This window comes from Eimeria acervulina, genomic scaffold (assembly GCF_000499425.1).
Source record: "Eimeria acervulina Houghton genomic scaffold, Eah_scaff51, whole genome shotgun sequence".
Taxonomy (NCBI): Eukaryota; Apicomplexa; class Conoidasida; order Eucoccidiorida; family Eimeriidae; genus Eimeria; species Eimeria acervulina.
This window is the reverse complement of record NW_013549754.1, coordinates 59,805-87,686: the sequence shown is the minus strand read 5'-3', so window position 1 is coordinate 87,686 and position 27,882 is coordinate 59,805. Positions and strand designations below refer to the sequence as shown.

Here is a 27,882-nt window from a genome sequence, read left to right as displayed (position 1 = left end):
ATCAAAGAAAAAGGAGAGAGAGCTCAGAAGAAGCATCAAACAAATTTTCTGTCTCTTCTTCTTCTGAAGTATTTAATTTTAATTTGGAGTGTACAGACACTCCGACTGCGTTTGCAAAGACAATTGCAAAAATAATTAAATCAAAAGAAGAAGAAGTAGAAGAAGAAATAGATCAATTCTTTTCAAAGAGAGGTTAGCTGAAGATATATCTGTCTTTGTATTTATTTTTATCTTTATGCTTATTTATCTGTTTTTATTTGTCTGTCTTTACGTTTATTTGTTTGTCTTCGTATTTATTTATTTGTATGTTTATTTATTTTATTTGTTTATTTATTTATTTGTTTGTTTGTCTTTATTTATATTTCATATATATAAATATATAAATATATATATATATATATATATTTAGACTTCTCTATTTCTTTATTTTTCTTTTCGTGTAGTTATCTGTCTATGTATTAATATGTCTATCTGTCCATCTACATATCTATCTAAATAAATATACATATATATAATAACTATATAATATATTTATTTATTTATTTATTTATTTGTTGTTATATTCACAGCATTGCACTTGGGTTTGTCTTTGCGTCGTTCTTTGGCTTTCTACGGCCGCACTTTTGATTGGAGTAGTCAAAAATTCCGACTTCAAAGACAAATCAACACTGCACCTGACTCTCTGTTCTAAACAAACTGCAGCAACAGCAGCAACAGCAGCAGCAGCAGCAGCAGCAGCAACAGCAGCAGCAGCAGCAGTTTCTCTATTCTAAACAAACTGCAACAGCAGCAGCAGCAGCAGCAGCAGCAGCAGCAGCAGCAGATTCTCTATTCTAAACAAAGAGCAGCAGCAGCAGCAGAATCTCTATTCTAAACAAACTGCAGCAGCTGCAGCAGCAGCAGCACAATCTCTGTTCTACACAAACTGCAACAACAGCAGAATCTCTATTCTAAACAAACTGCAGCAGCAGCAGAATCTCTATTCTAAACAAACTGCAGCAGCAGCAGCAGCAGCAGCAGAATCTCTATTCTAAACAAACTGCAGCAGCAGCAGCAGCAGCAGCAGATTCTTTAAAGAAACAGATTCTTTCTTTTTAATTTCTTTTAAGTAAACACCCGCAGCATATTTGTTAATTTGTTTTTTATTTATGTGTTTATTCTGTTTATCTCTCTGTGCATATATTTCTTTTGTTTGCTCCTTGCTCTGCATTTTTTTATATTTGTTTGTTTGTCTGTCTTTAACTTCCACTTCCCCGCATGCACTTTATTTTTGAGTAATTACATCATTAAAGAGCATTTATTTTTATATAAATGAACAAATAAAGCATAAATACCTCGGTTGATTAATTTTTAATACAAATAAATAAAATATATATATCTTAGCCTGGGTTATTTTTGTTTGTAATTTGTTTGCTTCGTCTTAACTCTCTCGCTTTGCAAATGCCTCTCCTTTCTTTCTTTCTCTGTCTTTGTCTCTGTCTGTCTTTGTCTATCTGTCTGTCTTTGTCTTTATCTCTGTCTCTGTCTCTGTCTATTTTTGTCGCTGTCTCTCTCTCTCTGTCTTTGTCGCTGTCTGTCTATCTGTCTCTCTCTACCTGTCTCTGTTTTTCTCTGTTGTTTTTCTGCGTCTATATCCTGCAGCTAATAAATAATTGCATGCATTTATTTATTTATAATTATTTATACTTATTTATTTATTTGTTTTTCTTCATTTAATTCTACTGAGGTCCCTCCCATTGAAAATTCTCTGTCTTCGGCTGGCAAAAAGAAGCAAAGAACCTCCTACTACGCTGCTGCTGCTGCTGCTGCTGCTGCTGCTGCTGCTGCTGTTGCTGCTGCAGCTGTAGCAGGGAACAAGAAATGCATCGGCAGCAGCAGCTGTAGCGGGGAACAAGAAGTGCATGCAATCATTCTGCATGCATTCTGCTGTTTTTGGTTTTGCTTGTATTCAACTTTGCATGCACTTGGGGTGTATATGCAGCTCTGCATGCAATCGACAGAGGCTCTTGCTTCGACTCGCCAATTATTTCTTTCAATGTACAAACAGGCAAACAAACAAACTAAAATCAACAAGCAAATATGCATGCATGCACCTTTGCATGCAAAAGGATATATTATAACTCCTGGATATTTACATTTATACTCACCACATTGATTATGCATGCATGCATATATAGCATATTATATATATATATATTATATATGCATGCATGCATACATGTTGATGTGCATGGAGTATATGAATTTGCAGAGCTAAAAACGAAGAATAATATTTTTGTGTTTTGTTTGATGTGTATGTACAGAGCAGAATTAGCTGAGCATAATGCAAGCGCCCGCTCTTTCTGCTTTTTCTTTGAATAGATTAGAAGTTAGTGTCTTCGCTTGCAGTGCTGCACTCTCTAGAGGAGTAGCAGCAACCCCGTCAACTGCATTTAATTCATAAGCAGTGTTTGCTTCTAGTTTTATTACTTCGTTTGTATCTCCTCTGTGCAGCCACACCTGCGTCTTCAGAGGCCCTGCAGATTCTATCATCGTTACTTCGCCATCAAATGCCTGCATGCACATAAACAAATAAATAATAAACATATATATATGTTTATATATATATATATATATATTTAAACGTGCATATATATATATATATTCGGTTTCATAGATATGCATATATTAATGCATGCATTAATAAATGTATGCATGTGGTGTTCATGCATGCATACAACTAGGCTTGCATGCATTTATGATATCGAGACAAGAAAAGAAGGCATATAAAAACAAAAGAAAAGACAAAACAAACAACAAAATAACGAAACAACAAAATAACAACAGAACAACAAAACAACTCCGGCTGCTCATACGGGGTAAAACCAAAGAAAAAAGAAAATCCTCTCTCTATGATGTAGAGATGAATACAAATAATATATATATAATATATAAAGATATATATAATAATAACAGTAATAATAATAATAATAATAATAAACAATAAAAGGCAACAAGACGAGACTAACAAGCTAGCAGCCAACAACAGAACAACAGACAAGCAAACAAAGAACATGCAGAAAGCAACGAAACAACAAACAAGCATCAAAAATAAAAAAAGAAGAATAAACAAATAAACAAATAAACAAATAAATAAACAGTCAGACACGCAACAAACAAAAAGGAAAAGCAACAACAACAAACAAACATTATCAAGGCGATCCTCACCTTCACTGCCTTTAAGAATGCGCACCAACCTTGAAAATATCTTTTACTATCTCCCTGACAGTTTCTAATAAGTTCTGTTCTCCCCTGGTTTGTTGAATATTTAAATGCAGGCACGGGCTTGCGGGGGGTGAAGTGCATTAAGGCGTTGGGCACGCTGTGTCTGCAGCAGGTGTACGTACACCCCAAAGAAAAGATTAAAATGTTGCATTCTATGAGAAGGTAGATGCAAACAAGAACCAGAAATACACAGAGATACACACTCATAAACAAACAAAGTAATGCATACATACACACACCCAGACACACGAAGTAAGACGGAAGCAAAGGAACAGAGTAAGAACACTTCAGGCGTGCTAGAAGACCGCCATAAGTACAATTAAAAAGGCTAAAGAAACAAAATTTCAATGAATTCAATCAAAAGAAGAAGAAGAAGAAAGGTAAACAAACTCACCTACTCCAGGTAAGAAACAGCGTGCCTTGAGAGGCAGTATCGAAGGATAAATAGGCGCCCTCTTCATCATTTTCTATAGGGCGTGAGTCTGCCCTAACAATGGACATTTTGATTTAAAGATAGAAGAAGAAATGCAGAAATATTCAACTCGCTTTTCAGGTGTACATACACCGCAGCAGAAACCGCGACGCGCGCCCGCGCACAACTAGCGATGCGTAGATGCTTCTTCTGGGCTCTTCTGTTGATATTTGAAGTAAAATAGTGAAAGAAGAATTAAAAGAAATAAAATATTCATAAACTTGAGGGAAAAGTGCCAAAGAGATATGCGAATATCGCCTCTTAAGCTGTGCAGGCCGCAAGACGGCGCGGTGTTGTGCAGAGGAGAAGGGAGAGAGGAGCAGATAATTAAAAGAAGAGAAGTAAAGGTAAATAAAACAAAAAGGTTTAAAAGAGAAGATATAAAAGCTTTGAATTAAATGTTCAAACAGCCCCAGCAGCTCCTAAACTCCTCACGAAAAACAACGAAAAACTTCCACTGGGTGACCACCAGTCTTTTTCGTTTTCTTCGATTGCACACCGATGAATAAACTCTAGAAGGAAGAAAGATATATTTATTTGCATGCATTTATAGATAGATACAATATCTAGCTAAACAATCTCTCTCCTTTCTTCTCGCATGCGTAGCTGAAAGCTTCGCTACCTTCTGCTGCTTCTGTTGCTGCTGCTTCTGCAGCAAAACAAAACAAACGAATTGTTGCGCCAATATATTTTCTTGTTTCTGCTGTATATACAGCTTGACTTCTACATAGACAAGGAGAGTTTTTTGTTTATTTCGCGTCTTTCCTCTGGAGTCAATAGGAAAGTATTAACTAAACTTTATATAAAGCAGCTTCGTGCAAGCAAACACATATAATAAAACACTTCTTTACTGTGTCTATACAGACAGCAAAAAGGAGTTTGTTTGTGTACTCTTCAAGATAAAGACAGTAGCAGTATTACTTCTAAAGAAGTACTGCTGGAGTATGCTTTCTTCTATAAGCGCCTTCTATAAACATATTGGGTTAGGGAGATAAGAGGCGAGGCTTTCATTCATATTTTTAAAAAATGTCTGCATAAGAAGTTTTATTAGACTGCAATTTAAATTATATATCTCTCCCTATCCTCAGATTAGATAGCTGGCTTTGTACAAGGTTATCTATCACGTCGCCCACTGCTTCCTCCTTATAGGTGAATAGATGAAGAAATAAACAGTTATATATATATATATGTATATGCATACATATATATATCTTTATATATTTATACACAAATATAAAGGTATACACCCCACGTACATTGCTAATAAATTTGAAGACAGTGTTTTTTCATGAAATATTCGTCTAGGCCTGAGGCGCTGAGTTTGCAGAAAAGTTTGTAGGATATTTATTCTGTTTGTTTAGAATTTAAATCAAAGCTTCTTCTTCTTCTTCGCTTCTTTCTCACTGCTGAGAGCAAAAAATATATCTTTAACTACTCTTTACAGCATTTCTTAGTGCAGACACCCCAAGGGGGATTGGTAATGCTTTCAGTTTTTCAGGGGCCCTTGCAACAGCAGCAGCAATAGCAGAAGCAACAGCAGCAGCAATAGTCAGCAGCAATAGCAGCAACAATAGTCAGCAGCAATAGTCAGCATCAATAGCAGCAGGAGCAGCAGGACCATCGGCAGCAGCAGCAGGAGCAGCAGCAGCAACAACAGCAGGAGCAGCAAGAGCAGCAGCAGCAGCAGCAACGAGTTGCAGTGCTAAGAAATGTTTAACCGTCAGCAAGCGCTTTAGAACGCGGTGCGAGATGGGTATTGGGGGCCGACCTGAAGGCCCTTAACAAAACTAGAAAAAGTAAAAGAAGTATGCATTTGTTATTGAAGAATTATTTCTTTTATTGCGTTATTCAGCTGCTTTATTGTTTGTCAATATCACCGATACACCGCGGCACTCTTCATAGAAACACTTTCTCTTAAAAGACGCTGGATAAACCCTTAAGTTATGAAAAATAGGAAAAAGTCTGTTAATATCATTTCTGCATGCAATACACACATTTATTATTACTGAGTTATTGTTTATGCTGAGCTGGAAGAAGTAGAAGCCCTTGCAAAAAAAGTAGCTTTCTCTGCAGTTTCTACATATATATATATATATATTATATAAATATATATAGGAATATGCTGCTCTTTGATGCACAATTATATTCTTAAATGAGAATAGCAGAGAGAGTTAAGAAGCTGCTAGTGGTTAGGGTTTAGGGTTTAGAGGCCGGAGCAGCAGTCTTAGCTGTTGCTGCTGCTGTCGCTGCTGCCTCTTCTGTTGTTGCTACCTGCTGCTGCTAGTAGCAGCAGCAGCAGCAATGATAGTAGCAGGAGAAGCAGATCCTACCAGTATAATACTTTTGTTAAATCTGTGCTTAAAGAAGAAAGCTGCATGCAGACGAGGCGAATAAAGCAAGGGTGAGGGAGAGGAAACTCTCAGAATGGCGAAGGTGTTTTAAAGAAACAATTTATGAATTGTTTCTGCAAAAATAATTGTTTTAATTGAATGATTATTATTGTTGTCTATGCTGCTGAGTGCGCATGCAGTAGAGAAAGCTACAGAAACAAACAAAGGGAGAGTATTCTAATTTTAATTTGTATTGCTTCCCTTCATTAAATAAATAACTAAAAGAGTATTGACACGATGCAAGTGTTTCCTTGATAAGAGCAAACTTGTTCAAAACTTTCACCCGTCTTCTAAGCCTTCACTGCTTAGTTCGAACGAAGCTAAGACTTTCAAACATGCAAAGGGAGAAAGAGAGAAAAAGCTGTGAATATCAGCTGCTCTTCCTTCCGTATACTGTATGAAGCCCCTCAATGAACTCCACTTTGATTTAATATATTACTTTAGTGAAGATACACTCCTAAAACACCTCTTAAAGAGATCAACAACATCTCAAACAATATATATATATATATATATATATATTAGGGGCCTGGGAGAGCCTCGTACTTTGGCCAAATGAATTGCTGCAATTCATCTGCATATTTATAATATATTGTGTTGCTGTTGTTGTAAAGACGACAATTTTCAAACATTCGCATCATATCCGAACCCAGCTCCTGCTTTGTTCTATAGCCTCCCTGCACTCACAACATATATATATTATATATTATATATTATATATATAGTATGAATGAGAATAATATAAGAGAAAATACAGGAAAATTCATCTTGTCTACAGAACCGTAGCAGACGCATATCAAGATTTTCCCTGTGTTTAACAGCACTTAAACTCGAAAACAATTTTTATTTAATTAACATGAAGAAAATGATAATTGTTTTCGAGACAAAAAAGATATGCACTTAAATATTCATAACACCACCACTCCACAGCATACACCCAGGAGTTTCTATGGAAGCAGCTTGCATATACTATAAATATGTTTATATACTGCATGAATATGAATGTATGATGTACGGCGTCAAGCTGCTTAGTAAAACTGAGAAGCTAGCCTTTTTTTTAATTGCAAAAGGACAAGAAAGAGAATAAATAAGCTCGAGACGATGCTGATGTGCTACGTAATCAGAAATAGAAACTTACACTTTTGTTTTTTCTCCTCATACTGCTGATATCTACAGGATACTTCACCACTTCGTAGTAATCAGGCGCTTCTGAGACAGAGACAGGGCGCCTGAACGGCCAAGAGGAGGGATGTCTATCTAACAATGCTAAGAGAGCGGCTATTTGATTTTTCAATGAACGTCGCTGCTTCTCCTCTTGCTGCAGTTTGCTTGCTGCAGCAGCAGCTGCAGCCGCTGCTGCACTTTCTGAAGTAGAACAAACGTTCTCCCCCCCTTTTGAAGCAGCTGCTAATCCATCTGTCGATGCAATCGGTTGTCGATAACCCGCAGCAACAAGGCCAGGAACTTCAACAGGAAGCAGCACGCGAGATGGGTCTTTCTGAGATGCAAATAAAAAACATAAATCTCCTTCTCTTTACAAATGAACATGCAATATATATACCACTTCTAGAAACTCATTACTCCCCCACTATGAATAATGAATATACGCAGCTTCTTTGCAAAAACGTGCGTATTTACTTAAAATTTCAATGCATATAAACTTGTGCAAGATGCCCCTCCATATAGGGAGGGCAGCCTACTATATGTTTGTTTACTAGGGCAAACAAATATATATGCTGATATACCGGCATGTTGTAATTCGAATTAGATGATACACGGGGAAATAAAAGCGAGAGAAAGCAACAAATTGCTTCCCTTTGTTCCTCACCTTCCATACATCTAGCCCTGGCATCAATACTTTGGTTGTGCTTTCTTCAATGCATGCTTCCGCTGCTTTTCTTTGTTTGTCCAGCAAAGCCGACAATTTCAGGTAATTCACCTTACTGCTGATGCGGCATTCCATAAGAGTGCCGCCGTCATAGTCTTTAATGTATCTGTTGTGAAAAGACAAGAATAAAGACGAGAGAAGAAGTGAATATAAACGTTCAAATGAGACTCTAAATCCGTACAAGTGAAGACATAAAATCATGCAGAGAGTCTGATATCTCTTCTTAGATATACAGAAGAGAGAGTGCAAAGACGAAAGCAGAAAAAGACTCATGAAAAGGGCAGCATGCATACGAAATTGAATTGACTTACCCTAACCACCGGTCTCTAGGGAGAGAAATGCGGCTGGTGAAACCTTGCTTTCTGAAATACCCAACGGCAAAGTTATCTGCAAAAATGTTCAAACAACCGCAAGAAATCATAGATAAGTTCTTATAAAGTATAGACAATATATAATATATACACTACATAAAATACATAGAATATATATGATATATAAAATATATGATATATATACTGTGGAAAATATAATATCTATAATATAGACAATATATATAAATTATATAATAAATTCGAGTGGTTGGGGTGAAAGAAGATAGCAAATATCGTTGAGAAGATTTCTCTGCCTCTAAAACTCTTTAAAGAGGAGAAGCAACGTGTACATAGCTTGAAGAACCAAAGCTATTGTTGATATTACTGTTCCTTAACGCACACACAGAAGTGAAGAGAAAGTAAAAGAAAGCCTGATAGAGCTGAGCCTCACAGCATACCTGCATACGTAAGGAAATATTCTATTCCACTTTTCTTGACAAATTCCTTCAAATGACTCATCAATCTCGTTCCATATCCCTTTACTTGTTCGGTAGACGTAACCGCCAGAAATGCTATTTCAGCAAACCGCTGCATGCAAAAGCAGAAATCAATGAATTCACACAAACTTTTCCTTCTCTTACTTTCCTTTTCTTAAAATATATCAGGTACCATATATGGCTGGACAGTGATGCATATACTTCGTTCATCTGTGAATGTAATAATCACGCCCAAGCCAGGACGAGTATTTGAATTAGAATTATATAAAGTGCATTCACATAAATACACCTTTTAAAATATAGTGTCTATATATATATATAGATTGCTAGGTTTGAGGAAAAGAGAGTTTTTTCTTCAGAGTTATTGCGCGTCTGTCACCTGTTGAAAGTAGGGCCTGAAACAAACCCCGCCAACAACGCGATCTTTTTTGCAAAGACAAAACGTGAAATGACTTCGATCTAAGACTAATCGAGCAATATAATCCCTCGGCATCTTGGGGAGTTGACGAGAAAATATATTCTTTGCAGAAATTAATTTCGTTAAAGACGAAGGCCTTCTATCGTTTGTACAACAGCAAAAATGAATCACCCCCATTTCCTCTTCTAAGGCACCTCCCGCATCTCTTTGCAGAAAACCCAAGCCGGTTTCAGAGGGCAGAACAGACTGAAGGAAGCAAAAAAAGAAGAAAGAAGTACGACAATTAAGGAGGCAATATTAGAAAAATAGTATTAAACAGTTACAGGAACAAACAGTTGAAAAAGCAGATACCAAGGGGAACAGCGAGATAAGGAGTTCAGAATAATAAAAAGAAATGAAGAGTTTGCGTTTCCTCTGGCTCTCTCTTCAGCTCACTCACCTCCGGGTAAACTGACTTCATAGAGGTAAATCTCTTATAAATTGCATCAAACAACCCCTCTTTCATTCCAATTAGAGCACACAAACCCTCAAAGAAATATCTGTCGCTTAGCGCTGCCCCTCCCGCTGACCGCAGCAGAGGAATTAGAGCTGGGAGCTGCTGCTGCAGCAAATGGAATATGTACGATCTGCCGAAGAAAAGTGAATGAGAGAAGCCTGTGCAAACAACAGCAAATATAAATAATAATGCTTCTGCAAGAAAGTTACAGCGTGAAGCAAACACAGACAAATCTATATATATTCACAAGCCGTATTCACTCTAATGAGATCAAGAAAAAATAATGCAGGTAATGGCGAGCACAAGAATAACAGAAAATGCGATATGTCAGTACCTGCAGGGAACAGCTGTTGCTGAAACAGTTTCCACTGTCTGTACACCTCCGCATATGAGCGAAACGGGGGAAATCCAGCAGCTGCTGCCCTCCTATAGACGCTATTTTTATCACTGTTCCCTCCCCTATCCTCGTCACAGCTGCTGCTGCTGCTGCTGCTGCGGCTGCTGCTGTTGCTAATGGAGTCATCATAAACCCTTCCAAATCGGGTGCTTTGTGAGGCGTCTGCGGATGCAGCATCATGCTGCTTCCGGCCCTCTGGAGCTACTGCTGTCGTCTCTTGAGTGGTTGCAGCCGCTGTAGTTGATGCAGCAGGTGGCTGCATATCCAAGACCTCGAATGCGGCAGCAGCAGCAAGAGCCATTTGCTGCAGCACCTGCTGCAGCTCTTGCTGTTCTGATGATGTCTGGCACACATCAATCGCTTCCGGTAGAAGCGCCTCATCAGGAGGGTGTACATACACCCCAGGAGTGGCAGCAGCGGCCTTTGCTGCTGCAGCCCTTGCTGCCCATTCCTCTCGACTGATGGTGCTGTTGCTTGCCGCATCAGCAGCAGCAACAGCAGCAGCTGCTGCTGCTGCTGCATCAGCAGGTTGGTCTGCTTCTTGTGAAGGGATAATGGATTGTCTGACTAAGAATTTGTACAATTCGCTCCTTTTATCGTTGCTGATTTGCTGCAGCAGCTGCAGCAGCAGCTCCAGGACTGATGGCCTCTCGCTAGCCTCAGCCCATAGCGATGAAACGGAAGAAGAAACAGAAAATGCATCAGCACTGAAGGGAGGCAGCAGCGGGTAGGGGGGAGAAGGAGAGAAAGGAGGTGCAGGGCGCAGCACTGTCTCCAGTGAGGGGCTAGTGGGGCTCCAATTGGCGTCGTTGGGAGCATCAGCTTCCCCAAGTGTTGCTGCTGTTGCTGCTGCTGCTGCTGCAGCTGCTGGTGCAGCTGAAGGCGATCTTGCACTTACAGAGTCATCTTTAGAGCCCTCTACAGTCAGCTGCTCACGCTGCTGCTCCGGCTGCTGCTGCTGCTGCTGCAACCGGCTATTCATTGTTTGCAGGGGGCGCTGCTGTTTACTCTCATAGTGCTGAGCTGTATTAACTCGCCTCTACTTCACTCATGGCCAGCAGATCCTACTACTTCCAGAAGTTCCCTAGTCTCCGCCGTTGTTGCTATTGCTGCTGCTGCTGTTGCTGCTGCTGCTGTTGCTGCTGCTGCTGTTGCTGCTGCTGCTGTTGCTGCTGCTGCTGCTGCGTGGTAGCAGCAGCAGCAGCTGCGTTGCTTCACTGAAGTTGTACGACCCACTGGGGAGGCAGAAGACAACAGAGTCCGCTGAGAAGGTGTTGCTGGCTGCTCGAAGTAGAACGTCTTAAAGAATATGTTTATGTCTGTTTTTATTTATGTTTAAAGTAGAAGGTGTTTATGATTGCTGTCAAGGGGGCTGTTTACGCCGTTGCTGCTGGTTCCGCTCTCCTCCTCTTCCTAGAAGATATTTCTTATCATTGGTGCTGCCCTAGAGCAAGGAGTTGGTGAAAGATATAAGTACGCTGCATAAATTGATTGAATATGGGAATTAGATCTAGTAAACGACAGAAAAAGAAGAAGGCCTGTAAGTATGGCTAGAGAAGCATCGGCAACCCCTGAGTAAGGCTGCAGCAGATCTGCCTCGCCTCTCTCTACGCAGTATGAATATCTAATGAAAATAATGAATACTAAACAACAATATAAATAATAAAACAAAGAGAAACAAACAATTCAAGCCTTGCACCATGTTGGTGAGACTATGTTGGGGGCCCCCCTCATCGTACCCTGCAACGAGTTTCTACCATTCAAATTTTCATTCAACTTTCTGTTGTTTTAGTAAAGGTGCAGAGGCATCAGACGTCTATAACTCAATTAAACAATTATAAACCCACAACAAACTTTATATACGGGGTTCTGGGGGTCTATAGACAAATTCTGTTGTTGCTGTCCTTCAGATTAATAATTGCACAGCTATGACGACGGCTTCATACAGACAAACACCCGAATTAACACCGCCCCTGACAAGTTGTCAATCCTGTGCATTATCTGCCTTCTCTGCACTTTTGTATTTGAATTAGCTGTACCTACAATTTATATTTCTTCTGTCGATCGCCCTCTAAAAGTAGAAGACGCGGTGTGACTATTCTCATCGATGCTACTCGAGGACCGCCGGGAGCTGTAGTCGAGCAAACAAACGCAAAGAAATATTTCCTAAAAGGAGGGTGGCTTCCCCCCAATTATTTGGTATCCTCCGCAGATCTACCAGAGGGTCTGGCGCCGCTGGTGAGCGCGGATGGCCGCTCATGCATAATAACGCATTTTACTTCAACTCTTCTTGCAAGGAAACCCCATCATATGCGTGCATGTCTAAACCCCCTTTGGTTTATGCAATAACTCAGTAGGCAGCTGGTATACACCAACTCGACCTTCATTATGTAGGTAGCCAGACTGTACGAAACTAGAAATGTATACTAACTTTAGACAGATAATGATTCTTCTCTGCCCCGCTTTCCTCCAAGCAACATATGCTCTCGTATGCCTCGCCGCCAGACGAGGTATGGCGGAGGTATGGAAAAAGAGGAGGGCTCCAGTTGGGCCAGAACTCCCTTCAAAGATACGAAGGAAGCCAGCGGCATGCACTGCTGCTACTTCTATTTGTTGATGCGTCTAAGCGTCCTGCGAGTGTTTCGGTTGGTCAGCTACAGGATAACCCTCAACAATATCGCTGCCCTACGCAACAAACTGGGGCACCTGTTGTTACAGAAGTGCGAAGGTCTACCCCGGCTGTGGATGCAGCACCTCCTCCTGTTGTTCCTGATACAGCAAAAGTTGCAGCTTCTTAGCATGCCCAGTGGGTCCTGCACTACACGATGTATATGATGCCATTTCTATTCGTTTATTCTGCTGCATCTCTTGCTGCTAAGGTGTATTCAGAGCTGCGGAAGAAGTATCTTCCTCCGCTGTGTCTTCCGTGAGAACCGGCTCTTGCTTGTCAGTTGTATGGCTTTCTGATGTTGATGGAGATGATGGTGGTTTTGGTGGTGCAGCTGTTGCAGCTGATGCTGTACGCGTTGGCCGCATGGCCTTCAGGCAACCCGGGGCCTGCTACGGTTAATAGCAGAGCCCTTTGGCTTTACTTCGGTTTGGGCGTCGCCTTTTAATGTTGAGATCGCAACATTCAAAAAGTGCTGTGAACCTTCTCCGGTGCGCGATATCTGCGTGTGCGTAAAATATGGGTCTGATCAACAAAAAGAGGGAGGGGCAAAGCCCCGAAAAGTAGAAAAATAATGGCATTGTCGTAAGGGCTCCAATGTAGAATTCAATCGATAGCTTATCTTGTCTAAATTCTCTTAACTCTTTCATTGCCTATTCTCATGCCTACCTGAAGCTCAACCTACATCGCAGCGCACGTCATGAAGCTTCCTTAATTCGGGAGGGCTACGCAACAGCACCTTCAGAGATATAACCACCATTGTCAAGCCCGGCCTTCTAATAAACAGGATGTCAATAGCAACTGGTGCAGTTCAAGTTCATTGAGAAGATGAAACTATACTTTCAGAGAAATAAGATATTCCTCCACTGCCCCCCATCTCAGCACCTGCCACATCTGAATGTCTTTAAAGCTGTTTTCCCTCAAAAAGCAATTTCAGGTGCATAATATGCTGATACTGTGGTATCGCCAATCTGATTACGTACTCAGCCGTTAGTTCGTCCCCCCAAATTCTAGAAAGGATGTCAAAATATCCTTCCTCTTCTCTACTTTCAAAACGGCCTCACACCTATCAACGCTATACACCAGGTAGCCCAGCTGCTGAGGTGTTGTTCGATGCTCTCGCATGCCCCGATGGGAGATGCTGTACTACCAAACGTAACAAAACTCTTTGGTCTTCACCGAGGACCGTCGCGAACTGCGGTCGTGTCGGCGTAATTAAGAGTTCTCAAAATACAGCTCATTCCCCCGCCAGTATTCATACAGCCTGGGCGCAGGGTCCCAAGGGTATATATATATATATTACACACTTCATCATTTACTTTGCCCTTACTATAGAGCCTGCACGCAAGTGCAAGTAAATCTGCCATCTTCCAACACACCTACGTGCGAAATACTGCAAACACTACACCAAATACCCACGTAGTCCGAGCCGTCTTAGACAAAGGAAGATGAATGAAGGAGAATAACGCAGTGACACTGAATCGAGAACTCAGGAAAGAAAACAATAATGGAGTGAAGTGCTAAATATCGGTGGTAGAACAATCGAACAAAACCCAGATAGCCTTCACAAGGGGGACTGGGCAGTGCACCTGTACGCCACTACATGGGAAATGACAACAAAACAAATACATTAATTCATATTTTCCTAACACATTAGGCGAAAACATTTCCTTTCCCGTATCCACTTCAATATCGCCCCAGTTCAACACCAATCCAACCCCACCCCTTTTTTTTAGGATTTACGAGTCATCCACTCCCTCTTTTTTTGGGTTGCTCCTCTCTCGGAGAACAAACTTATTTATTCTAATTGAAAAAGTAAAACACAAAAACGAGCAGAGACTCTCAACTCTCTACAGGAGATCACCAATTTGCTAAGCCCTTGAGTAATGTGTCTGCTGGGGTTATGATGAAGAGTCTGCATGCGTACATGTGTTTGGTTTGAAATCTTTTACACTGTAAAACTTACTTAAAGTGGAAATATTAAGAATTAAACATGACGCATTCAGTATTTCATGCGTACAGACATGCGTTTATTTCTCCTTACACCTCTACTACTACGGGTCTACCGTCTCAAACGCATTACGTAGTTGGTTGTTTGTCTTAATACAAACAAACCGCGGGAATTCGAGCATCTTTTGTTTATTTGAAGTCTTTTTTGGTTTCAATCGGTACACTTCAGCAGTAGTCAACTGCCCTCTTGCTGGTTATCTCTGTGTTGCTTGTTTGATTTTCCCTACGCTCGACAGCTTTCCCTCCTCTTCGCAATGGAGGCGCCTGAGCTTCCAAGCAGAACAGAATTAGAAGAAGTTGGTAGAAGCCCTCAGAGCAGATTGAGACAAAAGAGGCCACTCTCGCGCATTCTTCCATCTGCTTCATCGAGTACCGGGACAACTCCAAGAAAGGCGCATCATCACCAAACCCATGAGGAGAATGGGGAAAGAACGGGTGTCGTTAGCCACGCATCTGCAGAACAACCAGCAGCAGAAGCAGCAGCACAAACTGCAGTGGCAGCAGCAGCAGCAGCAAGCTCATCGAGTTCTTCGTCCACTCCTTGGGATTTGTCTCTGAGCGAAGGTTTGGACTTCTGCAGAGATGCAGCTGCTCTTCTTCGGCAGCTTCTTCAGCGCATAGAATCGACAGGCCAGCAGCTGGCTACTGCAGCTGCTCTCCCTTCCACGAATGCGAGCAGCGCTGTAAAGGGAGATGAAGCGAGGGATGCCTCCGGTGGCAGTGAAGAGGGAAAAGGAGAGAGCAAACTTATTGAGCATCAACATTTACTTAAAGATGAAATCGACGATTGCCTTCTGCAAATCCAGTGAGCGCAAACTCTTCATAAATATAATGTATATAACATAATATATGCAGTTTACTCGTCCCTTCAGGCCGCCAATGTATTCATACTACGACGGCAACATTGTCTGCATCTATTTCATCGCACAAGACCAGCCATAATGTTTGTGATTATTTACCATTGAATAAAGAATATAAGTATACAGTGTACAATAAATAGTATTAACATTTAGTTATTACTGCTGCCATTGCAGGGAGCTCCGTCGGTTGCTGTTGTTTGCGCTCTCCTTAATAAAGTCAAATCCGCTTCTGAAAGACACTGAAAAAGAGGTGAGGCCGAAAGAGCAAAGGACTTGGGTTTGAACAGCAAGCCAACACGCTTTCATGTGCTTGAACAGCTCATACTCTCTTCGCAGAGATAAATCTTAGCAGCTGCTCTAGTGCTTATTTAAACCTTATAGCAGCAGCTGCTTGCAATGCTTGGGGCATTTATTTATTGCTTGAGCGCGTACTTTTGGTGTTGTCTCCTTCGATTCTCAGGCAGATGATGGAGGCCCAAGGGGAGAGGCGACGTTGAAGGCGATGAAGCTGTTTAGACTTGACTCGACAGCTGGTAAAGAAAGCTGCAACAAATGCTGTTGTTTCCGTTGCTTTTGCGTTGGTTTAGGTCTTAGGGTTTAGGGTTGAGATGTGCTGCGTTTGATTTGCATCTGATTTTGTGTGTCTGTTTGTATTTCTTTTGCGTCTTCTGCGCTGTATTTGCTGCGATACAGACCTGTGCGCTGAGCCTCTAGCGTCTTCTTTGGTGGGAGTGCTGAGTGGCGTTAGGAGGTTTATATCTGTTCTGGCCAGCCGAATCCACAATTTAGAGAACAGGTGAGTAGAGACAGTGAAGGAGATATATATAATAAATAATTAATGCTTACACATGCAACTGGAAGGGGGTATATAGCGCAGCGCTTGACAGATTGCGCATAGTGGCGTACAGGAACTGCTGCCCCCACTCAGCCTGAGCTATCTTGAGGGCCTGTTGTTGTTCTTCTCCTTGGCTTGGTTAGTGTATGTTGCTCGCTGTTGTTTGCTGTGTATTGTCCTTTTTGGTTGTCTGCTGCTGGCTGGCTGTTGTCAGTTGTGCTGTTTATTGGTACTGTCGGTGATCCTCTATTTTCGTTTATTCTTTCTTTGCGTTGTTGTCAACAGCGCCGCCGTTTGGCTGACCCACGGCAGCGAAATAATTCCTTATTTGAAGCATCTGCAGAACTCTCTTGAGGAGTTGCAGCAGCAGCAGGAGCAAACGACGGAAAAAGCAGAAGAAGTGAAGCAAAGAATCAACTTGAAATTGAAAGAGAGGGAATCTGTAAGCGCCTCTTCTCGTCACGCTTGGCCGTACTTTCTGGCTTTTTCTGTTTGTTTCTCTCCTCGGCGTATTAATAAGGCAGCTTTTTATTCGAAACTTGGGCTCATTATGCTGATTATTCAGTTTTGCGCTTCTTATCTTCAAATATCAGGTCAAATTTTGCCTGGAAAAAACCAAAGAGGAATTCCGGCAAGCGCGACTCGACTTGACGCGAGAAGAGTTGGAGAAGATACCAGCGCAAGAAAGAATGAGGCTGCTTGAGACCAAGTAAGCTGCAATATCAGCAGCAGTAGAAGCGATGGGCTTAATCAGGAGTAAAAGTTAAAGGGGTCGCAGCAGAGGCAGCAGAGTACACACAACATCACAAACACGGGAAGGAATAACTGAAACAGTTTCAGGGAAAGAAGGCTGTTTGTTTGTTTGTTTGCTTGCTTGCTTGTTTGTTCCTTGTTTGTTGTTTGCTGTTGGTTGTTTGTTGTTTGTTGCTTGTTGCCTGGCGTTTGCTGTTTGTTGTTTTTTTGTTATTTGTTGTTTGTTTGTTGCTGCTGCTGCTGCTTTTTGCTTTTATCTGTTTCCGCAGGCGAGAGACGCTTGACAGGGAGTTGAGGAGCCTCGCTGCATTTTCTCCCCTCTTTATTGTTGAAAGAGCCGCCAAATACATCACTCTTCAGTACAGAGTACGACAAGTTATTTAGGTTGCACCTTTTTGAATTCAGCTTGATCATTAGGTGTACGTATGCAGATTGTCGTATTGCTGCCTTCATGGAGTTGTTCATTAATAAGATTATATAAGAATATTCCAATATGTGTAGATATAGATATATTTTTGTATTTATGGCATTAAGTAATATATAATTTGGTTGATTAGAAAGTAGACCTTTAGTAAAGATATTTTTTCAACTATAGGACGTGATACTGTAGTTACAGGTAAAATTGAAGGAGGAAGAATTAAACGTAATGATGGTGTTAATGGATTTAATTCATTAAATACAGCTACTGTGATTAGAATAGAAATCATTGTGTCGAAGCGGCTTCACGCGTCGATGTTTGCTTTCTTTTCTGTTTTGCTTTTCGCAATGCTTGCAGCCTGAGGGTTCTCCTATTGATTACGAGATATCTATAGAAGGCCTCGATCTGTCTTTTGCACAAGGCAGCAGTCGTTTGTCTCGCTTCTTCTCAGTGCATGTACAGCCCCCCAACGACCGCGTCCGTCGTCTGCTTGAGAGTGGAATCGGCGAACTTTTGCAGAAACTCTCAGCGAAGAAGCACATGCCCCAGCAGCAGCAGCAGACGCGAGAGCAAACGAGAGGGAGACAGACAACTGATGGGAGCGTCGAAGCTGCAGGCGATAAAGTAGTTGAGTACATCGCCGCGATTCTCATCAAGGTGAGTTTGAAGCTCATATCATACCCTTTTGCAACACCCAAAATTATCAGGTTATAAGCAAACAGACAAATTCGGGTCTTTTCTGTGGATATGCAGACGCTGAGCTCATCATTTACAACGCCCAGTACTGCGCCGCGCTATTTAGCCCTTATCCCTCCGCGCTCCTCAGCGCAAGCAATTCAGACGAACTAACAAACTTGTTCGCAGTTGCTTGTAACGACACAGCCTTCGCTAGCTCCCTCTGTAGGCGCTGCGGGCGTCCGACTGCAGAAAACGCTTGGCTTTAATTCTTTTTTTGGCACTCGTGCAAGAAAGATAAAGATACTAAACGATGGAGATACGAATGTGAATGTTGTTAGTACGAGGGCCATACAGACACTCCCAAAGAGGAAAAGCCGAACGTCGCTGCAAACAACTGCGCGGTTGGTATATTATTTACGCGTTCTGAGAAAGCTGGGTCGCAGTGAGCAAAACGGGATTCTTAGGGAAAGATGTGCCTTTGAAATGCTCTAGCTTAGTACGTACGCATTCAGTCGGTTTCAGGGAATGCAGAAGGGAATCTGTACGTACACCAGACAACAAGCTCGCGACGACGAATCAATTTGCTCTCCCACGCTGGGGAAGTGCTAGCTGCTTGAAAAAGAAGCACTGTAGCAGTAGTAAGAGCCTTCAGCTACGACCATGAGACCCCTCAGAACTTGGAGCGTCGCCGCAGCAGCGGCGGTTTGGTGGCTGCTTCCCGTTTCAGGATTCATGTGCTCACCCGAGGTGGTTTCAAGCAAATTTGAATATGTGATTATTATTTCTATTAATAATGGCCCTCTAAGATTTGTCAGCGGTGCTGCAAGCCGGTCCAGACCGGTACGAAAACCGTCTGAATAGTTTTTATTGCTCTGCATGTTATCTTCTGTCCCCCGATGCGTCTGTAAACGCGTAGGATGCGAAGCAGGTAGATATTAATACGGATACGAGGTGCATTTCGGTTGCTTTAAAACAAGCTGAAAGCAGCATTTTTGCAGACAGAACAGGGATTTCTTGTCTCCGGTAGGATGCCTATTCCAATCTCAACGCTTTTCTTGTTATTGTACTGTCCTGCAGACCACACCTACTGTATGGAGTGCAACTGTGACAGTCCAACCACAGGTGCGCTCTTGTACATTTCCCGAAAAACGTTGAGTGTTCATTGGTTAACTGCAGGCTGCGGATGGTGAGTTGTGTCTTTGCGTCCTGCTGCAGTTGATGGAGCTAAAGGGTTTGTAGGCTCGCTTACGGCGCCGGGAGAATTCAATGCACTTCTTGTCAGTTTCTGCGGGCTATAACGAGTAAGATTTACACCTAAAGAAATGCATCTTAATTATTTCTACAGTTGTTTTATATGGGAAATACAGAAAGACTACCAGGGGCTGAGGTGTCGGGCTGCGGCACGGTGGCTCTCAACGGCGAAGTGGTTTACAACAATGTCCTGAGTGAGGGTCTCATTCTCTTCCATCTTGTTTCTTTCTTGAGAAAAAGCATTCCTTTGTTTAATTGCTGTGTAGCCTACACAGGTGCTCATTAGCAGCATGCAGGCGAGCAATGCCATTCGTCATACCGGCGGTTTCCGGCTTGTGAACCTCTGGGTGGCCGCGGCTATACAAGAAGACTTATGTTCATTTTCTGCGCTGCTCCCTCTTATAAAATCCCCCACCCTTTCCTACCAACCGAAATACCGAAGTGAATATCTGTCTGTGATGTTTGGTCCGGCCGAGGAGAGCCAGACGTCCACTACTTTTTCTAACCAACAGAACTGCTCTGCAGAAAAACCGAAATAAACTTTATTTGCCGTTTAACTTGGGTTTCCAGTTGGAATTCTCAAGAAGGCAGGTCAAAGTGAGCTCCAGGGGTTCTGTCTTCCAGCTGACCACTGAACCTGCTGGTCTACCAGCACACCTAAATTGCACGTTCAGATATATGCAGCATATTAAATAAGATGAATCGAAATTATTTCAATACGTCTAGCTATGGTGCATCATTATTGAGTGGAAGGCTCCTGCAACAGTCGTCAACTGATTCATTCTTGCAGCGGGCGCGTGTGGCTTTTTGGTTAAGGGGCATTACGCAGCCTTTTTTGCAAATCCTCCCAATCGTTACACACCACTTGATTTTAAATAGTTTTTCTGTCTGAATATTGACCATTCTACACTTGTTCTGGTGGACTCGACCCAGATCTGTGCTGGGACATTTCTGCACTCGCGTGGCTTACGACGGGCAATTTGGAGGGTTGGCTTGGATATTGCACTTCAACAAAAAAACGACACCTGTAAAAATTGAGTTAAATTAAGTGCTATACAATTACTTTTGCCATTCTTTTTCTTCTATCTCCTCGCGTTTTTCTGCATCTTACTTGGCTGCAAGTGACCCTCCAGCCAGACGCACGCAAGCTGCAGAGCCAGCATCGAACCAGCGCATTTGTGCCCGAGAGGTCCATGAAATTCTCCCCTTGGTTTTAACCTCATTTTTTCCTTCTGTTTTTAAACATATTGCTATTAAAATCTATTGCCTGAAGCGCATGGGCTGCATCGTTTTCCCGCCTGGACCCGCAGACTTCAAGATGAACGCCAGCACCGCAGATCTGAGTTGGCTTCCCGGCGATGCCGACGGTAAGTAGAAACAAATCTTTTCAGTTTTATTCTTTATATACTTCTCATAACGTTTACTGTGGGGGCGCTGAACCCTGAACAGTCGAAGGTCTCATCTGTTGCAAGCATCACCTCTGCACAGACAGCGACACCAGCGGGCTTAGAGACTGCAGAGATTCTCCCACACTAATACCCCACTGCCTCAACAGGCATTGCCTTCTGCACCTTGTGCGCTCTTTGAGAGGAGAGCTAGGGTCAATTCGCCACTCACCATGATATAGTTTCTCCATGGTTTTTTCGTGCGCCCGCGCTGGGTTTGCAAGAAGAGGACATACACCAAACACAGCCAAATCCAGAGACTTTCCGCAATACAAAACGGCATATTGCTCACTTCCTCACCACTTTATGTTTCTGTTAAGGTTTGGGAGGGCCACTGCACTCTTGCGCGAGTAGCGTTTCTTGTGTGATCTTCAGAGCAGCTTGCGCTCGGGTTGCGCATCGTCTCGAACGCCTACAAGAGTCGCGTACAAACTGCAGAAACAGAAATAAGGCAACTAAAATCTCAGCTCGCAGAGCGAGGGGAGCAGGTAAGGGGGTGGGAAAGAGTAGTCTTGTTTCAAGCTTGCTTGCGTAACGGCGTGCAAACGGATGCTTTCTCAAGGAGCACTCCTGAGTACAAGCATAGGCATAAAGGTGCTGTCCTGCTTTGTCTTTGTCTTCAGATGACGCTCTTGCAAAAGAAATACAGCGCGTTGGAAGTCCAACTGATCGAACAAACACAACGAGGAAATCAATTAGTAGAGGAAAACAAACAACTGCTGGCAACGACGCGCAAAGTAAACGCCACAGTGCTGCCTCCCCTCACAGCTAGCAGTTTTAGGTTGGGCATAACGCCAAAGGACAAACAAACAAGTGCCTGAAACCTGTCTTTCTCTACGCCTCTGCAGCTGCAAAAAGATATTCAACGTTTGGAAAATCTTAAGAAAGCGGTGCTCACTTCAATTCAAGAAGACCGCCCAGAAGCGGATGACTCGAGTCCAGTAAGCCGAGATCTTCAAAAACCGCCCTTAGACATTAAAATGTATACTTAGGAACTTAAAACAGCAGTGCCTGAGCAGCGTTGCTAAGGAGTAAGGGAAGTAATTTGTTTGCTCTTTCTGTGAAGTCGAACAAACTAGGGGCATTTCATGCACTGAGACGGACAAATCTCGTTACACATGCCTAATGGGTGCATTTTATTTCTGCATTTGTGCCTGTCTGTCGAAGAGGAGCTCGGAGATGGTTTCGGGTGTACATATATGTATATTTGGTATTGCTTGTTATGTTTCAGTTTGCAGCAGCAGACGCTACTTTCCAGATGACGGCAAGGAGGACTGTCGCTGGTCAGACAAACTCACCCCCCAACAGTACGAATCATTTTTATGAGAAAACACTTCCCTTGCTCCCCTGAAACATCGAAGAACTCTGTCCTTCGTAGACATATGAAGAGAAATCACATTTTGTTTATTTCTGCAGAGCTCGGCTCTATGGAAGATATCGGCCTTAAGGGCATGAGGCTGGACTTTCGTCGCGCAGGCCCCAACAACGGAACCGTGTGAGGCAGGAAATGGGCTGGCAAATTAACTAGATAATTACACAAGACTGCGTTCCTTAAACCCAACGATAATACGGACCCCGCGATATTGAGTTCAATTTAGCATAGATGCATTCCTCTGGCACTCAAAATGAGGCGATTCTGTTACCTTTTTTCTTCAACGGTGCTGGAGGAACCCGCCACCGCATACGAAATGAGAAATAGGAATACACAATTGCAAAATGATCAGATGTGAGGTGCGCTCATTGTGCTATGTTTGCCTCTTTTCGACGCTGCAGCTTGACACCGCATGACGACCCAACTGGCAACGCCGACGGTCGCGCTTTCTTCAGGTTAGAAAAATGCAACAGCAGTCTCAGATACGCGTAGGTTAAACAAGTTTTTAGCATATCCACGATAGAGCAAATGGGTGGCTGCGATATTGTGACCTCAGAGCCGCACGCAGTCGTCTTTCTTTCGAAACATTTAACGCCTTCCTGGCCAGCATCAAGAGACTGAACAATCAACAGCAAGACAGAGAGGAAACCCTTAAAACCGCTGAGCGCCTTTTCGGTGAGTCAGCGCCCCTATTTCTCTCTATCTATCGATGCGGAAGCTACAGCGACCCCAAAACAGCTGAAAACACAGGAATGCGCAGCCAGAGAGACAGCGCACCTGGTCGACGCAAGTAGAATCGCTGCTCATTTGGAAACGCGGTGTCTTGTGTCATTTCTGTGAACAGGAGAGGCGAATGCCGACCTGTTTGAAGACTTTAAGGCTCTCTTGACTCGACATGCCTAAATGCGTAGGCCTGCATACAGGTTTAAAAATGTCTACCTCAATATAGGTATATTTATTTATTTATTTATTGGTGAAATTGTATTCCCGATAATTGGGGTGAGAGCCTCGCAGCAGTATCGAGGTGTCTGACGTCCTAAAGGCGTCGTATCGAGGACTTTTTTAATGACGTCTTAAGCAATTTATTTTTTTGCTTGTACTAGACAGGAGTAAAGTAACCTAGATTGTGAAACGTCAGATAGTGCACTACCTTTTTACACTGTCGGACTAGAAGTCTTGACGCCGCTGATACACCTACGATGAGGCGCCGCTAACTTGGCTCATACCGCTCCGGCGGTCCAGTTGGGCTGCGAACGTGATCATGATAATGCTGTACTGGGCGTGACTAAGGTGAACTGAGTTGAACTAAACTGGGTGGCAATGGTAGAAAGTGCTCAGTCGCCAGACGTTGACGACAGACGTCCGGCGCAACGCATTCACATGAATGCACAGTAAGGAAAGTCTCGACGCTTGCGACCTCCGTGGAAACTGCAATTTACAGGAGAAGTGTTCTCCACAAAACCATTCTTGTTTGATTCCCGTGAGCCAGCACGTAGGAAAAAACCGTTTGCGTTTTTGTATGCACTTTCTCCATCGAACGGGTCGAGGCATCTCTGCTCAAGGAGAGTTCTTCGCATGAGGCAAATAATAATTATAGACACGCAGGCATAAGTCAGAGACGGCGGGGAAGCCCTCCCAGGGTACTTCTTCCCTTTCCCTTCAGCATCTGTTTCTGTAGTTGACGTGCCTTACGCTTGGTCAGTATACATGGAGCATTGCCTCCAGCGGCCTGAAAAAAGAAACACCATCACGAAGGTCAACGATTAAATGCCGTTTCCCTACTCATAATCTGACTGTACAGCCTATCTGAGCACAAATGCGCCAACTTAGCAGCTATTTTTGCCTACCTGAGAATCCCCTCCGCCTTCAAGTACCTCCAGCAGATCTGCGTCTTGTTCGAGCTCACGCAATACATCAATGGGGTCCATTTGGTTGCGCTCGCTTTCGCAGTTGCCGGCTTTACTCTCAACGCCACCTAGTCCAGCTGAACATGGCATGGCTACCTTTGAAGTGTCTGCTTCTGCGATTCGCGTTTCTACAGAGCTTCGGACTGCTGATAGAAAATGTTCAATATTGGCAGTTTCTTCGTCCTCGCCAAAAACATCCCCCTTGGGCAAATGACACCTCCGGAGTCGGCCTGTCGTGAAGTCTCTCAAAATCAGCTTCGCCGCGCGGTACATATCCAACTGCCCTCCCTTACCTCCAGAAACAAAGTGACGATGACTGGCTACTGCTCCCAGCACATGCAAAGCCTCGATACGCTCAAATGGCTTTGCAGGGCCATTCGTTTTTCGCCCGCCCCCACTTTCCCCGCCGTACTGAGAAGCTTTGTATGCAGCTCGATAGGCGTCGGCGGTTATTCCGTAATGCTGAATTAAAGTGTACGGAATCGCGTCGCATATCAGCTGCACAGACGGGAGGTAATTCCCACTGAGACAGACAGAGAGCAACACAACGCAAAGCCTGCATGCAGCGACCCTACCTGAACAACGAGAAACCCAGGGAGCTTAAAAGAAGTTAACCAACACGTTTGCATCTCCCAAGCTACACAGCGTGTGCACATTCCCGTGTGTTGTCAACAACATATTTGTGCCAGTGGCAAATGGCCCCTAGAATCTCCACTGTAAGAATGGGATATGCAAATAGCACTATAAGAGAAGAGGGTACATCTGCCTGACCGCATCTCGTCGACTGGAACAACTCCATTCAACACCAGGATGTGCTTAGATGCCACTGCCTTTGGAAAAACGAGGCCTGCGAACGCAACCACATCGGAAACCATCGTCTGGGCTTGCTAATGTACAAAGGAAAGCAACGAGGCTGCAACGGGCAGGCGCCCTCCTACTGAAGGAAACTCAGGGGCTGCACCACTGACCTGGACAATCACAAAGAACGATGCCTCTACCCTTCAGGGGGATCGTCTGTAGTCTGCGGGTTTTGCCAGGTTGTTGCGAGACGGAAACTTTCTTCATGTTCAACAGTGCGTTTATCAAAGAGCTTTTGCCCACATTAGGGTAGCCAACTGTCCCAACTACGAAATCCTCTGAAGATTCCACATCTCCATCTGCGTGCCGTTTCGAGAAGAACTCATCCCGATACTTTTGTAGAAGCTTCACCAGCAAATCGCAGCTAATCACATCCTTATGGACATCTACTGCTGTCTCCCCCGGTGGAGCGTGAGACGCCGACTTCAGCTTCGGTGTCGTTTCATCAGTCTCTTGCAGTACATCGGCGTCTTCCCTCTTCAGCTGTTCTTCCGCCCCTTCATCGCTGTGCGTGCTGCCTTGAAGCTGCCCCTGGGCCGTTCGTTCGCATTGCTCCAGTTCACGAAGTGCCGAAAAGAAGACCGCTTCCACCCCATTTTCTAGAAAATACTGCGACCATTCTTCCCGAACCGCTGGCGGCAAAAGATCCGACTTGTTAATGACCAAAATAACCTGGAAAACAGAAAGGTCACAAACCCGATTTTGCTTTCATTAGGATGGACAGCACTGCCCCAGGGTTTTACGCCCTGGGTAGGTGCTGCTACCCAGGGTACCGCTGAATGCAGTATCCCTATACACAAGCGCTGATCGAACATATTGTGCAGGCGAATATGGGACTTACTCGTTTGTTAGCAGAGACCTCTTTGACATATTTTTCGAGGTCTATGCAACGGAAGAACATCGGAGATCTCCCGTCAACAATTTGCAGGACCAAATCAGACCGTTCAATTACACGCCACAACTGCCTCCAGACTTCGATGTTCTTTTCATAGGGAGTTAAGACGACGCCTTCGTCTTCCATATTCGCTAGCTTTCGCCTCCACTGCAGAAACCCGTCCAGTTCGACTTCATCCAACTCTGCAGCAGTTCTCGGGAATCGAGGGGCGGCTGGATCAGCAGAGGAATCAGGTGCAGCAGTTTCTTCACCTTCAGATATCGCAGAGCTGCTTAAGGAAGAATGCGAAGCGCTGATTGCATCGTCTCCACTTCCATCGGTTTCCGATTCGATGGATTCCTCCAGCTCGTGCCTCGCGCCTTCACTGACAGTCCCTGCGGAGTCAGCAGCTTCCCACTGGTCCTCTGAGTCAGTGCTCGTAATATCCTCAGCTTCAAGTTTCAGTGCGGCCTCAGTTGCAGAGATCGCCAGCCGACTCGGTCGTTTGTTGGACTTCATCACCTTCGGCTTCTGATACCGACGGTGAAGTTCGTCCCGTTGCTGTCGCACGAACTCAACGTTGTGAATTGTGGCTTCTTCCACCTTACCCGCTAAGAGCAAGTTAACTCTTGCCCTGTTTCTTCGCCTCCGATTCCTCGTTGCCTGGCTCATGCCTCCTGTCGCATGGTCTTTGCTGTCTGCCCCTCTGCATTCTTCGGCCATTCTCCGTGAAAACAAAACCGGCCGCCGTGGGATTGGTACTTCGGTCCCCTCAATGATACAGTCTGCTCTGTTTCCGCTGCCTTTAGTCGAGCTTTTAGCAAGTACGACAGGAGCTGTTGGCTCCTGCAGAAGGCGCGCCGCGTATCTGTCGACTGTAAAAGTGTCCTGCGCTGCAAGAGACGTGCTGATGTACTCGTCCAATCCGCTGCGTTCTATGATAGAACGCAAATGCTGCTCTGAGTGCTTCGACTGGAAGCTCCCTTTGGCCGGATTTGCCGCAGACAGTGCACCTGAAAGGAACTCCAAAGTCCTGTGACGGGAAATAGAGACTCCAAGGGCAACCCCAGCGGGTGCAGATGCGAGCACCGCTCTCCCCCTTTCCCCCTCCTCCTTCAAAGACTGAACGAAAGCATGGTGACTTTGCACTTTTTCCGCCTGTTTCCGAAGGCATTGGTGCAGGACGGCCGAGCCAATACCACCGCTCTTGTTGCGCCCCTTCCCACCCTGCTTCCTACCAGGAGGGGGCATGGACACAGCCTGCTATTCCTTCAGCCACAAAAAAGTAAAGAAATACGAAAAAACTCAACACTTGAGTGCTCGACGATGCAGAAGACCACAGCTGCAATGCGGTGCGGGGACAGAGGAAAGCAGCGGCAACAGATAGAAAATTCCCTCACGGGTTGGCATAGCAGAAGGATGCGTGCGTAGTTGTTACCCATATTACACGAGGGTAAACACCAATATGAAGTGTTTTTCAACGATATCGTACAACGGCTTCTTCACTTGCTCGGCGCATGCAGGGCTGCAAAGAAGACCGCCGGAGACACTGGAAGGCTTGCTTTGATGGTTGCACCAATATACTATGAGGAATATAGTGCAAAGTTATTGTAAATCCGTTACATTTAAACAGCCGGGGGCTGTTGTGAAGGTCTGTGTCCGTAACATTCTCCAGGACCACCGTTGCATAGTTTGCCGCTGGCCTCCGCGATTTAAGTGAGCAGATTAACCAGAGCTTTCCTACCCCGTTTATAGTGTTCTTTGCCAGTCATCATTATTATTATTCTAATTTGTGAGTCAATTACGCATTAGGATCGGAT

At 43.7% G+C, this 27,882-nt stretch overlaps 5 protein-coding genes across 5 annotated transcripts; 2 read left to right on the top strand and 3 right to left on the bottom strand.

Moving 5' to 3' along the window:
- Window positions 1–2,310: 2,310 nt before the first annotated feature.
- EAH_00010150 (hypothetical protein, conserved) lies at window positions 2,311–3,765 on the bottom strand (the record flags this gene model as incomplete). Its single annotated transcript, XM_013395199.1, has 3 exons — window positions 2,311–2,553; window positions 3,208–3,367; window positions 3,659–3,765. 3 exons carry the CDS (start codon window positions 3,763–3,765, stop codon window positions 2,311–2,313), a joined length of 510 nt encoding a protein of 169 aa, XP_013250653.1.
- Window positions 3,766–6,922: 3,157 nt separating this feature from the next.
- On the bottom strand, window positions 6,923–11,115 carry EAH_00010140 (Histone acetyltransferase GCN5 , related; the record flags this gene model as incomplete). The annotated part of the gene is made up of 8 exons (XM_013395198.1): window positions 6,923–6,934; window positions 7,265–7,624; window positions 7,955–8,120; window positions 8,326–8,401; window positions 8,784–8,913; window positions 9,412–9,486; window positions 9,680–9,894; window positions 10,071–11,115. 8 exons carry the CDS (start codon window positions 11,113–11,115, stop codon window positions 6,923–6,925), a joined length of 2,079 nt encoding a protein of 692 aa, XP_013250652.1.
- Window positions 11,116–15,065: 3,950 nt separating this feature from the next.
- EAH_00010130 (non-muscle myosin heavy chain, putative) lies at window positions 15,066–18,801 on the top strand (the record flags this gene model as incomplete). The annotated part of the gene is made up of 9 exons (XM_013395197.1): window positions 15,066–15,616; window positions 15,846–15,921; window positions 16,132–16,204; window positions 16,365–16,467; window positions 16,792–16,948; window positions 17,100–17,215; window positions 17,529–17,625; window positions 18,035–18,334; window positions 18,694–18,801. The coding sequence occupies 9 exons, from the start codon at window positions 15,066–15,068 to the stop codon at window positions 18,799–18,801; spliced, it is 1,581 nt and encodes a 526-aa protein (XP_013250651.1).
- Window positions 18,802–20,924: 2,123 nt separating this feature from the next.
- Window positions 20,925–23,326, top strand: EAH_00010120 (hypothetical protein, conserved; the record flags this gene model as incomplete). Its single annotated transcript, XM_013395196.1, has 8 exons — window positions 20,925–20,973; window positions 21,427–21,539; window positions 21,900–21,992; window positions 22,283–22,334; window positions 22,468–22,546; window positions 22,825–22,878; window positions 22,980–23,098; window positions 23,268–23,326. 8 exons carry the CDS (start codon window positions 20,925–20,927, stop codon window positions 23,324–23,326), a joined length of 618 nt encoding a protein of 205 aa, XP_013250650.1.
- A 709-nt stretch (window positions 23,327–24,035) lies between these two features.
- Window positions 24,036–27,313, bottom strand: EAH_00010110 (At1g08410, related; the record flags this gene model as incomplete). The annotated part of the gene is made up of 5 exons (XM_013395195.1): window positions 24,036–24,152; window positions 24,271–24,853; window positions 25,102–25,177; window positions 25,299–25,860; window positions 26,030–27,313. The coding sequence occupies 5 exons, from the start codon at window positions 27,311–27,313 to the stop codon at window positions 24,036–24,038; spliced, it is 2,622 nt and encodes an 873-aa protein (XP_013250649.1).
- Between the last annotated feature and the right edge of the window lie 569 nt (window positions 27,314–27,882).